At 36.7% G+C, this 12,465-nt stretch overlaps 1 protein-coding gene across 1 annotated transcript in view; it reads right to left on the reverse strand.

The window, feature by feature from the left end:
- Positions 1-1,270: 1,270 nt before the first annotated feature.
- The window catches only part of Znhit6 (zinc finger HIT-type containing 6), a 46,423-nt gene continuing 35,228 nt past the window's right edge, over positions 1,271-12,465 (reverse strand). Inside the window, exons 9-10 of the mRNA XM_048351693.1 lie at positions 6,393-6,517; positions 1,271-2,192 (exon numbers count right to left, since the gene is read on the reverse strand). Of these exons, the coding sequence (XP_048207650.1) occupies positions 2,101-2,192; positions 6,393-6,517 (217 nt within the window). The 3' untranslated portion in view covers positions 1,271-2,100. The remainder of the gene's footprint in view (positions 2,193-6,392; positions 6,518-12,465) is intronic.

The raw sequence follows: 12,465 nt of genomic DNA on the forward strand, positions 1-12,465 counted from the left end.
GAAGGTGGGGGGAGTGGAAAGCAGGTGAAGAAAAGAAAATACAGTAGAGGGAGCTGAACAGCTTCAATGGACATGAATGAAAGCAAACTAAGCAACTCAAAAGCAGTGGGGAGAGGGAAGAAATGAGAGAAAAAGAGGGAACAGATTATACTAAGCAAAAAGAAATGTCCCCTCAGTACATCACTTTGACAATAAATAAGTAATTATTCAGAAAAAAAGAGAGAAATGTACACATCACCTGACCTGGAAGAAATTGTATTGTTAATGTTCAGAGTTCATAAGCGTTGTAGATTAGAATGATGATGTCCATCCTTGAGAAAGTTAAAAAAAAAAAGATGACAGGGAGGGAGTTGGGGAGGAGGGAAGGTGGGAGAAAAATGAGGAGGGGGGTAACAAGTTTGACAAGAAATGTACTCACTACCTTAAGTATGTAACTGTAACCCTTTGTACATCATATTGACAGAAAAAAAAGAAAAAAAAAGAAAAGAAAAGAAAAGAAAACCCATAACTGAAAAGTATAGAATTCTAGGGAAAAAAGATGGTGAGGTTGCATCAGGTCATGCAGGCTGGTGTTTTTCTTTCCTGTTTTCTTTCTCCTGGCTAGTGGAAAGTACAGAAGTACAGGACAGTTTCTTTGAGTTTTGTTTAGATTTTAATTCAAATTCTAGAAGGGATGCAACTCAACACTTCTCTTGGAAATGAGCCTATCGACATAACAGATTTTACTGTCAAGGAATTCCTCTCACCCTCATATCCAGATCACATGTTCCTTGTGTGTTCCTCAGCCTTTTTCCCATTACTCTGTGGCACATTTGATTCAATTCTTCCTATTCTTCCCAGTTTCAGTTAACACACAATCCTTTTTTTGGATTCAATTGGAAACCCTTAGAACATAATTTAGTTTCCTAAATGATACGGTAAACAATGCAATTGTATAAACTCTTTGAAATCTGAAGTTGTTTTAGAGTAAATATACTTCTTGAATTTTAAGGCCTTATTAGTTTATATGAGCCACATTCCTACTAGTATTTTTTTATACCAATCGTCTTTCAGGCTTTGTCTTTGGGTTCTCTTTTATCCCAGGTTTTGTGTATGTGCTATAAATTTCTCCTATGCTTATTTAATAATCATTTCATATGTCTAATTCTAAGTCTCTTTAATGCTTCTGATTTCTTTTTGGTCTAAAACTTATTCCAACTGTAAACTAAAAATGAATTTCATTAACATCCACTTTATTATTGTTTTTTAAACATTGAATACACAGATGCAATACAGATGTAATAATCCTTTACTTTTAGTTATGTTGCAGTTCCATAACTGCAAAAATGCTAATAAAATTAGCAAACTTTAATGTCAACATGTGAGCTGCCATAAGGTATAAATTAAACCATGTACATATACAAATACATACATATACATTTGAATAACAAATTGTTCCAAGATTTTTCCCCCTTCAGTTATTTTTGGATGTATCAAAATACGGCATCAAACTGGTCATCACAACATCTCTGTGGGGTAATGAGAGTGGGCTAAGAAGGAGGCACATATTACAGAAGATACTTAATTTGGTCAGTACTGATCAATGTGGAGCTGTTGATTTGCAGAACTGAATGTAAGACACAGTAATTGAAAGTACTTAGTCTTTTCACAAAACATCTTCTTGTGAGTTTTCTAAGTATAAAAATTGCCTTTAAGAGGAGTAAATTATATACAAATCCCAAAGACAAGAGTGGACAAGTGAGGGAGGCTGAGGATAAGTTCTCCTCGGCTAGATGGTATGCTGCAACACATTCTAGTGATGTTTCACTTACGAGCTCCAGGGTGGTGGCTGACACAGGTGATGCTTGGGTTCTATCACACTAACAAAGTTATAGCTTACAGAATTAAGCACACTAGAAGCTGAAGCTTAGTATGAGCTATACTGATCAGGTGCAAAAAGGAGTTGCTAAAACGAGAAAAGGGGCCTTGCAAGTCAATTAACCAAGAGGCTACAAAATTCATTTTTTGACCCCAAACAAAGTTTCCAGTTTAAATAATTTTCAAAGAAATAAACTCCAGCTGCCAACAACACCCCAATCATCCAACAACCCATCAGTGCTGTCAATGCATAATTCTCTGCAACTGTCTGGACCATCGCTGTCTCGCAGAAGCCTCAATTTCCATTGCCAGGTTCTTGGTAGATCCATTTTTCACTGGAAAAAAAATATGAATGTTTAAACTGTTTCTGTTTGCCTGTTCTGTTATTCCCTCAGCTCTCCTCCCTTGTGAGGCACAGCAACAGCACTGTTCACCAGCAGAGACAAACCATGCCATGTTTCAGGCAGCTGGGATATACAACTTAGCCATAATAAATGCAGAGATGATGTCAGAAAGTGGCACTATATTTTGTGAAGTAACATCCTTCCTGACTTTATGGCACACTGGAATGGACGCAATGTGGCTATGATTCCATATCCTTGCCACTGAAAACAATCACTATTATCACACAGGCTGGCCACATGTGGATGGAATAAAATTTTCCATGTATTTTTTAAACTTAAAATCGATGGTTAGTATGTGTGGAATAAATGTGGGCTGAAGAGTAGCCATACCATCTTCTCATTCCTTTCATAGGAAAGATGGCTCTAAGTAGAAATGGAGCTTCTTTGACGCTCATGCAATGCCTAGGGTGAACAATAGTAAGTTCAAATCCCTCAATGAAGTAATTCCTCAAGGGCAGAAACTGGACCATCTCCCCTGTATCTGACCTCACAGCATTTTTGGTGAATCAATAAAATTCCAAGTCAGTCTGCCTTCAGCATTTTTCTGCAAAATGGACTTCTACTTCCTCTTACCATGAAAATAAAAGGAAATAGTACATAACAACAGTAGGAAAGCTGTTAAGGTTAAAATACAGATTGTTTTGCTTGAAGCATCATAGTTGCTCATATCTACTGGGTAGATAAGTAAAACAGCACACCGAAGCAGGAGGACCACTCGACCAACAACCCTGTATAAAAGCTGATGCTAGAACCCGCAACCTGAACCTCTGCCTTGGATTTCAAGTGGTAAGTTCTCTGGGTTTGCTGAGAGTTCAGGCTGTATCAGTAACAAATGGTGTTTACGGACTCCTTTCTATGAGTGAGACTGAAATGAGTTTTTTGTAAGATGAGTTTTTTGTAATGAGTATTTGTACAGTCTTCTTAAAACTTTGTTAGACTTTCAAGAGCTTCTATATTTCAAGTGTATTTCCAGGTTCCCCTGCACTTTATGTAGACTCTGTCATAGCACCTACTGTACTAGAAAGTTGACATGTGTGTTCATGTGCCTGAGATTCGTACTTCCCACCTCACTGAAAGGAAAAGCAAACACAGAAGGTATGAAGGAAGAGGGGAGAAGGAGAATAAATGAAAGGATTTACTGGTCTAAAAAGAAATTGGTATATGAGCAAGTGCTTTGCCTGCTATTTTCACTAATTCAAATAATCAATTTATGGTTGGATTCCTTTTTTAAAGGTAGCAGCATTTCCTACACTTGATATTATAATATTAGAAAACATTTTTAACTGGTATTTTGATATAAATGGGCTTTGTAGAAGTGTAGGAAACACTTTCCTTTGTCTACTAAAGCTACCTAGTTTTCTTCTTTTCACAGGGCTCTGTTCTTTTTCTCTTTGACTAAATGGATACTTTTAAGGCACTTAAATCTGCCAATCTAATTTCTGCAAACAGAAGCTGGTAAAACAAGTTATACCATTCTTAGAACTTTCCCCTAGCTTGACAGAAGTGGGTGATCTGTACTGTACATCTACAATCTGGTGGACCATCTTCAACTCCTTCATCTTTTAAAGTTAACCTTTTTCATTTCTTAAGAAGGGGGGTGAGGTGGGAATGAGGCCTAGTGGTAAAGTGCTTGCCTAGCATACATGAAGACCTGGGGGTTCAATTCCTCAGCACCATATATATAGAAAAGGCCAGAAGTTGTGCTATGGCTCAAGTGGTAGAGTGCTAGCCTTGAGCAAAAAGAAGCCAGGGACAGTACTCAGGCCTTGAGTCCAAGCCCCAGGACTGGCAAAAAAAAAAGGGGGGGGGAACCCCCAAAACAACTCTCCCAAAAAAACTCTTGCCTGTTGCCAATTAACACACTAGACTTTTGAAAAAAATGTTAGAAATTTACAATCACAACCAACAAGTGTGGAAACTATTACATCCTAGCTCAGAAACACATTTCCCCCTAAACCAGAAAAGAGACACCTTGTAATGTGAATGCAGGATCAAACCCAACATTAGTTTTCTGGACTTTCTTTTGTATCTCTGGAAAATCTGAAGGCTGGGGGTGGGGAAGTACAGTTCTTAACAATCCCCCTTCCTCATCAAGGGTCCACCTAACAGAACGAATATCACAGGCTGCGAGAATGCACAAAGAAACAGACCCCTTGAAGGGCTCACAAACAGAAATGCAGATATAGGACTACCTCCCCCATGATTCTTAAGACGTGTACTTGTGATGTGAACCCTGGTTTGATCCTTACGTTCTGTCAGATCCTCTTTAGCTCTTCTCTATGACAGTCCCAATAGTCCTTTGTACTGAACGCATGACTCACTTGTGCTGCTGGAAGCAAGCCCAACATCAGATACAAGCAGAAAAAAAACCAAATTTACTTCAACTTCCAAGTTTTTTCATTGCTTCAGTACAGGAAGCCTTATTTGAAGGTGCATTTCTAAATAAAATGAAGAGTATGTGTATGCTGTATTTGTGTACACAAATGGTGTTTGCTCTGGCTAATAACTCACTTTAGAAAACGTTTCCTGAAACTATCATTTAGAAAGAGTTAATGAGAATTATATGAAAGTTCAAAAACCTAAAAACCCAATCATTTAACATTAAAATTACTAATTTTTTGAGAAAATAAAATTGTTCTCAAATTGTGGAAAACAGAGTCCAGAATAAACATAAAAGTGGTTGGTGGCACAGATCAGGTGGTATAGCAAGTTAAGACTACACGATCAGAACCCCAGAACTATCAAAAGTTAATCAAACATAAGGTAAGACACTTATGAAAACTTCATGTAGTTCATGTTTGCTAATTAAAATTGTGTTTCAATAAACTGTGAACCATGAGTGATGCTGTTTTGAGAATAGAGATCTTCCTAAGAAAAGGATTCTATGTTCCTATGGCCTGTACACATTTCTTAGATGACAATGGCAGCTATTGATTTTTAAGGTAAGTAATCTTCCTTTTAAAAAGAATTACTGAATGTCAGTATATTTCCTAGAATCTTGCATTCTGACACATACTAGTTTAGTAAGTTGCTGCAAATATGGAAACTAGTTTTATGCACTGAAGGTTTATGTGTACCTTTTCAAGTTCTAATACTTCCCCATGTGGTCAAAGAAACTAAGGAAACAAAGCCCATGTGTTTGAGGAGGGAGAGAAAAGGTAGACACCATGACACAAGTTCAGTGAAATGCAGCCCTGAACTTAAATATAATGTCCCAATGTGCCTTGCAACATATCCCTTGCCGTAGAATAGGATACTAAATTTTGTAACCCCTCATTTTATAAATCTCAATAGCTAGAACTGGGGAGTAAAATTTTCTAATTACGGAAAACTTTAAAAAAAAAAAAAGAATTTTATTGTTTTTTTGGCCAGTCCTGGGCCTTGGACTCAGGGCCTGAGCACTGTCCCTGGCTTCTTTTTGCTCAAGGCTAGTACTCTGCCACCTGAGCCACAGCGCCACTTCTGGCTGTTTTCTATATATGTGGTGCTGGGGAATCGAACCTAGGGCTTCATGAATACGAAGCAAGTACTCTTGCCACTAGGCCATATTCCCAGCCCAAAAGAATTTGATTGTTATTATAAAGGCTATATAGAGAGGGGCTAAGTTACATGAGTCAGGGGTAAAGAGTACATTTCTATTTGGATAGTATCCCCCCTTCTCTCATTCTCTCCCAGATTTTCCCTTCCATCCCCACCTACAAGTTTTTGTTTTTTGCCAGTCCTGGGGCTTGAACTCAGGGCCTGAGCACTGCCTCTGGCTTCTTTTTCCTCAAGGCTAGCACTCTACCACTTGAGCCAGAGCACCACTTCTGTCTAGCCTTTTCTATGTATGTGGTGCTAAGGAATCAAACCCAGGGCTTCATATATATGAGGCGAGCACTTTAACAACTAGGCCATATTCCCAGCCCAATGGAAAACTCTTATAAGTCAAAAATATCCTTTTATAGCTAGACATTCATTTGCATTTAAAACTAGTACTACAAGCTTATATATTTTCAAACAGAATACAAGTAGTAGCCATAGCTATGAGGCAAATTCTTAAAAAGTTCCAAATATACTAGAAGGATAGTCATGTAACTGTTTTAGTTGCCTTAATTATTCTAAGCATTATAGGAACAACTTTACACTTACCTTGGGGAAGAATTTTCATGTCAGCACTAAATCCTTTCAGTACTATGTGTAATGTTGGGTATTCAATAATCACTTTGTTTCTCAAGTTGTCTAGGAGACTTTTATGAGGATCCAGTTCATAATAGCTTGTTAATAAAAAACCAAGAACTCTTAGTATTCAAATTACTCACATATTAACATCTTACATTAGAATTTTTTAAAGATGACTAATTCAGTAGTTAGTTACTTATAATGTAAATTTAGTGCCCTCTATTAAGGAGCTAGTAGTTTGTAGATGCTATTGTTTTTAGAATAAAAAAGAGAAAAAATTAAAAAGGAAGGTAAGTTTAATCAAAATATATCACAAAAATGTTTGGAAATACCACAGTGAAACCCCTTAATGAAAAAGGGGAAAAAGCCAGGCCTGGGGGCTCACATCTGTAATCCTAGCTACTCAAGAGGTTGAGTTCATGGTTCAAAGCCAGCCAGCCTGGGCAGAAAAGTCATGAGACTTTTCTCTCCAATTAGCCATCAAAAATCCATAAGTTGAAATGTGGCTCAAGGGTTGGAGTGCTGGTCTTTAAAGCTCAAGAATATTGCTCAGGCCTTGAGTTCAAGTTCAAGATGCCCCCTACCCACCACACTCACACCAGAGGACAAAAAAAAAAAGTGGGAAAAAAGTATGACAAACATTTGGAACAGTACAAAAAATGTAACCAATGCCTAACGTGTGAAACTGTAACCTCTCTGTACATCAGTTTTATAATAAAAACTTAAAAAAAAATTTGGATAATGGGAAAATGCTAAAGTAAGCCACTACTTTACATTAAGGAATAAGACTTATGTCCACGTTTAAGGTGTCCTGAATTTTTCTTTAAAAAAAAAAACAGAAAAATTAAAATTCTTCAAATATATCGACTTTGAACCTTAGAAGGAAAACTACTATCACATGATAAATCATGTCTAGTCATATATGACAGTGATGGCTATTTAATATTTTTTGAAAAGTTAATTCTATTTACAACTGGTTTCTAAGAATTTATATTGCCACACAATTTGCAATCTGATATGGAGCATATTGGTCATGGTATTTTGGTATAGCTGTTAAAATAATATGTCCCATGTAATTGGGTAACAAATATTTTTTAAGGTGTAAAAATTTCAAGTTCTTAGTTAAAAAAGTTTGGGTTGACTAAGGAAGCATTCCCTTGTTCTCTTTTTGCTGTCTGAGATGAAAGAGAAAAGGACAGAATTTCAGCTGGCTCACTAGTTAGTGGTAGCATACAGGAATATGCTAATTTGTGAATATCATGTCAGAGAGGAAGTTGAGAACATCTTCACTTTGCGCTGCAGAAATTCTCCAGGCTTCTTTGCTACCAAAGACAGGTAACACTCATATAAAAAACCTTCTTCCATGAAAGACTCATCTGACAACTAGAACTCCACCCTTTCTCTCTTGCTTAAGAAAGCATATGAGAATACAAGTATAGAATACTAGAAAAAGGTGAGATGTCATTGGGATATACTTAAATCTACCACAATCTAAACAGGAAATCCTGCTCAAGATCTGGAATTTTGGAGTTAATAATAAATTATTTGTACCCTAACTTACAGAAAACAGAGGTATGCAGCACACTTACTAACAACGCTGGTGTACTCATTTATCCAAGTTTGTCTTATGCAAGTGTTCAACAGAAGGAAAAAAAGAGCAAATCCACACCCAGTATAAAATGGATTTCTAAGTAGATGACACGTGTTAGAGTAAGTATAAAAACAAAGCTTTATATGTTCATTTCAGACTATTCATTCCACCCCAAAATTTAAATATTAATTTTAGAATTATAGAATTAATTGTGAAGAGAAAGTTGAAATGCAAAATAATTCAGCTTTCTAACTCAGCCTTCCCCATTGCCCAGAGACCATGGAATGCATATATCATGCTTTTCCTTGGGTAACATAATACAGATGTGCTTAAGATACTTTAAAAGTGGTTCCAGCATGCAGGAATTAAATGTTTCACATCTTTAAAACATTATTTTCGTTTGAAATAAGTGGTATCTAAAAAAAAAACAACTGTAATTACATAAGGATTACATTAGATACCTAGGTATAAAATTAACTTACAGAGTAAATTATAAAATATAAGTGATTACGTTCTCTGAGGAGAAAATAAAACTTCAATTCTCAAACAGCTTTTCAAGCAGTAACCTGAAAACACCTGCAAGAACTTATCTTCGACACACTTTAACTGAATCTGATTCATAAGGTTCTTTTTTTTTTTTTTTGCCAGTCCTGGGGATTGAACTTAAGGCCTACACACTGTCCCTAAGGCTCTTTGTGCTCAAGGCTAGCACTATACCACTTGAGCCACCATGCCACTTCTCGTTTTTTTTTTCTGAGTAGTTTATTGGAGATGAGAGCCTCATGGTTTTTCCTGCTGGGCTGGCTTTGAACCGCTATCTTATAATCTGGGCCTCCTGAATATTTAGGATTACAGGTGTGAGCCACCAAGCACCCAGCTGTAAGGCTTCTTTTAAACAGACATTCTTCAATAAGCAGTGTTTTATACCCATTTCAATATCTTGCTAAATATTTTTTGTTGTATATTAATGTTTTAGGTATTTTAACTTTTGTAAGAAACAAGGAGAGTTCTTCAAAAGCCACATATTCAGAACCTAATATTAATGTTGTTACAATGTAAACTATGTTCTCAGAAATGTTCAAAGATACATAAAAACTAGCATGTAACAAGTTACACATGCTTTCAATCTTAAAACTGTAATGACTATATTTGTGTATTTTTAAAAAATTAGGTCCTGTTTTGTGTGCCAAGTAGGCATATACAAAACATTTAGGATGCAAAGGTTTTAGAGTCTTGTCAATTAATGAATTGTTTTAAAAGTACAATGAAAAGCTCAGATGATGAGTGGTTTCTATTAGAATCATTGGATTTTATTTAGTGCAGTTACCCTAAATTGCTGTAAACTCTTATCATGGAAAACTATGAAAAAAATACCAGTACTGGAACTTGAAATCAGGAGCTCATGCTCTGTTGTTTTGCTCAAGCTGGTGCTCTACTTTTAGGCCATGCCTCCAGTCTGGCATTTCCTGGTTAATTTGAGTAGTCTCATGGACTTTAATGACTCAATTGGTTTTGAACCAAGTTTCTCCATGTCTTAACCTCCTAAGTAGGAAGGAGTCATGTGTGAACTACTGGAACCCAGCCATCACTGCTATTATTTCATTAAGCTGGTTCGCTTCTAAGCCATAGCTTTCTCACTTGTTAATGGAAGAGTTCAGAGTTCCTAATTTGTTTTTCAGCTTAAAATTCTATATTTCTTAATATACAATTAATACCTGTCAGTGATTTGATAGGACACTATGGAAACCTCTCATAAAGAAAGGCTATCAGCACATAAGGGAAGACCATTTTTGGACTCAGATTTATGTAAAGGTAGCAGTAATGTTTAGAGGTTAAAGCCCTGGTTTTGTCATTCACTAATCTATAACTCTGGACAAGTTCCTTAACCTCTCTAGTTCTAAGTTTTCATAGCACTACTTCAGAGTTACAGCAAGGGTTCAGTGATAAAATACAGAAGCTGCTAAATAATTTCATTTGTGATCATTTAAAATAATATTAAATTTTAGGACAAGTCACTGGATTTCTTTGGTAACAATTTTACATATTAAACGTACAACCTTCAATATTTTACTATCACATTTATTTGCAGGAGTCTAACAGCATTTGGAATGTGTCTATTCCCATAAATCTGAGGCAAGTCTTAAGGGTTTTGAATGGCCTAAAATGTTAGGACTTTAGCTTCTTTGCAAGCCATGAAGTTACTGGATCCTCAGGGACACCTTTATCTTTTCAAAAGTTTTACCCACTCTGGAATTTCCATCAATAGAATGACCTTGCTGCCATAAGACAAAGCACTTAGGTTTGGAAGAATAAGATACTAACATTTGTCTTTTCTCCTCCCCTCAGGGACCTTTTAGCCCTTTCCTCTTGTTATTTCACTTGCTCTCCCAGGGCTCCCTGGTGACCCCGCCAGCCCCCACCAGCTTCACAGGGGCATTATGAGGGCAGCATGGCACTGTAGGCTAAACAGGTGTTATAGAGACAGAGAAAGTGCATGAGAATCAAACTATTTTATTTCCAGTGACACTCCTTGGACCATTACTCCTTCTTCCCCCTGAAATATGCTAGAATTAAGTTTGAATTCTCCTAAACATCATCATCATTATCATCAGCATCATCACCACCTTCATCATTTCAAGGCCACAGTATTTTCCACTGAAAAATTAGGTCACTAAATGAGGTGATTACCAGCTTTCCCCAGCTCTAACCGTCTACAGTTTTTTATATGTATCTGCCAAAGAGAGCACTTAGGGGCTGGGGATATGGCCTAGTGGCAAGAGTGCCTGCCTCATATACATGAGGCCCTGGGTTCGATTCCCCAGCACCACATATACAGAAAATGGCCAGAAGTGGCGCTGTGGCTCAAGTGGCAGAGTGCTAGCCTTGAGCAAAAAGAAGCCAGGGACAGTGCTCAGGCCCTGAGTCCAAGCCCCAGGACTGGCAAAAAACAAAAACAAAAACAAAGAGAGCACTTAACCTATATTCTAGTATAGTTTTGTTTATCAATTTAGGTTTCTGGGTTAAAAAGTACAATTAAGTGATTCCAAAAGGACAAAGGTGAACCTTTATTATTTTTATTATTTTTTAAAATAGCCCATAATACAGTATAATCAATTCATCACTATCTGATGGTTAAATGTTTTTAAAGTACGGCTCAATCTGGCATAATGGTGTTCAGTAAGGTTCTGAAAATGAATTTTAAACAAAAGGTTTTAGATTCATCTTTACCAAATTCCTCTAATGTAACACAAAGTTAAAATATTATACCTTAATAGATTAGGAAAATATAATTTCAAAACACATTAAGCCCACCAATTCTAACTCTTAAGCATTTTTTTCCTTAAGCATTTTTAAGTTTAAAAAAGTCCAAAACCATTACAAACATCTTCTCAAAGTTGATTTTTTTCTGACACAGATCATAGATACTAACCATGGAGTTAAGTCAGGAGTTGTGTAGCACAGCCATATACCTCAATTGACAAAGTTCACTAGGTCAGAAATGCAACATAAGCTACCCTAGACTAACCATGACCATGGAGATGTTGTAACAAGATGAGCAATTATACATTAAAAAATATTTTTTGCAAGGGGCTTTTCCAGTTCTCACAGGTAATTTCCTTGTAATTCAGAAGCTGGGATTCCAGTCTTACCATTAGCCTTTATGAGACTTCTTTTCTCGTCAGCCTAATGGTGGGAAAAATATCTACTAATGGCTTTGTAAAGATTAAATATAATAGGTGAAAATATTTCCAAAGCGTAATTTGCTAAGCTAGTACCAATGAGATTTTATGCTTCAAAAGTAATTTAGCACCCATAGCAGGGGAATGACATACTTGTTGGGAATTAAAGTTTATGAACCATGAGGAGACTTGTTAGTAGAAAAAGCAGGAACTTTTGTAAACAAACAGACCTAAATTCAAATTCTGGTCTTATACCTGTAACTTGGTTTCTTTGTAAATGTTAAAATTATAGAACTCGGGGCTGGGGATATAGCCTAGTGGCAAGAGTGCCTGCCTCGGATACACGAGGCCCTAGGTTCGATTCCCCAGCGCCACATATACAGAAAACGGCCAGAAGCGGCGCTGTGGCTCAAGTGGCAGAGTGCTAGCCTTGAGTGGGAAGAAGCCAGGGACAGTGCTCAGGCCCTGAGTCCAAGGCCCAGGACTGGCCAAAAAAAAAAAAAAAAAAAAAAAAAAAAAAAAATTATAGAACTCAAGGTTCCAATCATATAGGATATATTACTTGCTTTATCAGAATCAATTAATGTTAAAATATAGTCACAGTGCCTGGATTTATTCTTCAATTAATTTCTCAAATTTACTGGGTGTCTACTACTTATAGGTAGTACACTAGGTAACAGTTTGTGAAAATAAATTTCACCATTTAATTTGAGTGCTAGAAAAACAAACGAGTACTGCATCTCACTGGGGGTATAAGTGTCAGTACAAAAAT

Source organism: Perognathus longimembris, chromosome 7, assembly GCF_023159225.1.
Source record: "Perognathus longimembris pacificus isolate PPM17 chromosome 7, ASM2315922v1, whole genome shotgun sequence".
In the NCBI taxonomy this organism is placed as follows: Eukaryota; Metazoa; Chordata; class Mammalia; order Rodentia; family Heteromyidae; genus Perognathus; species Perognathus longimembris.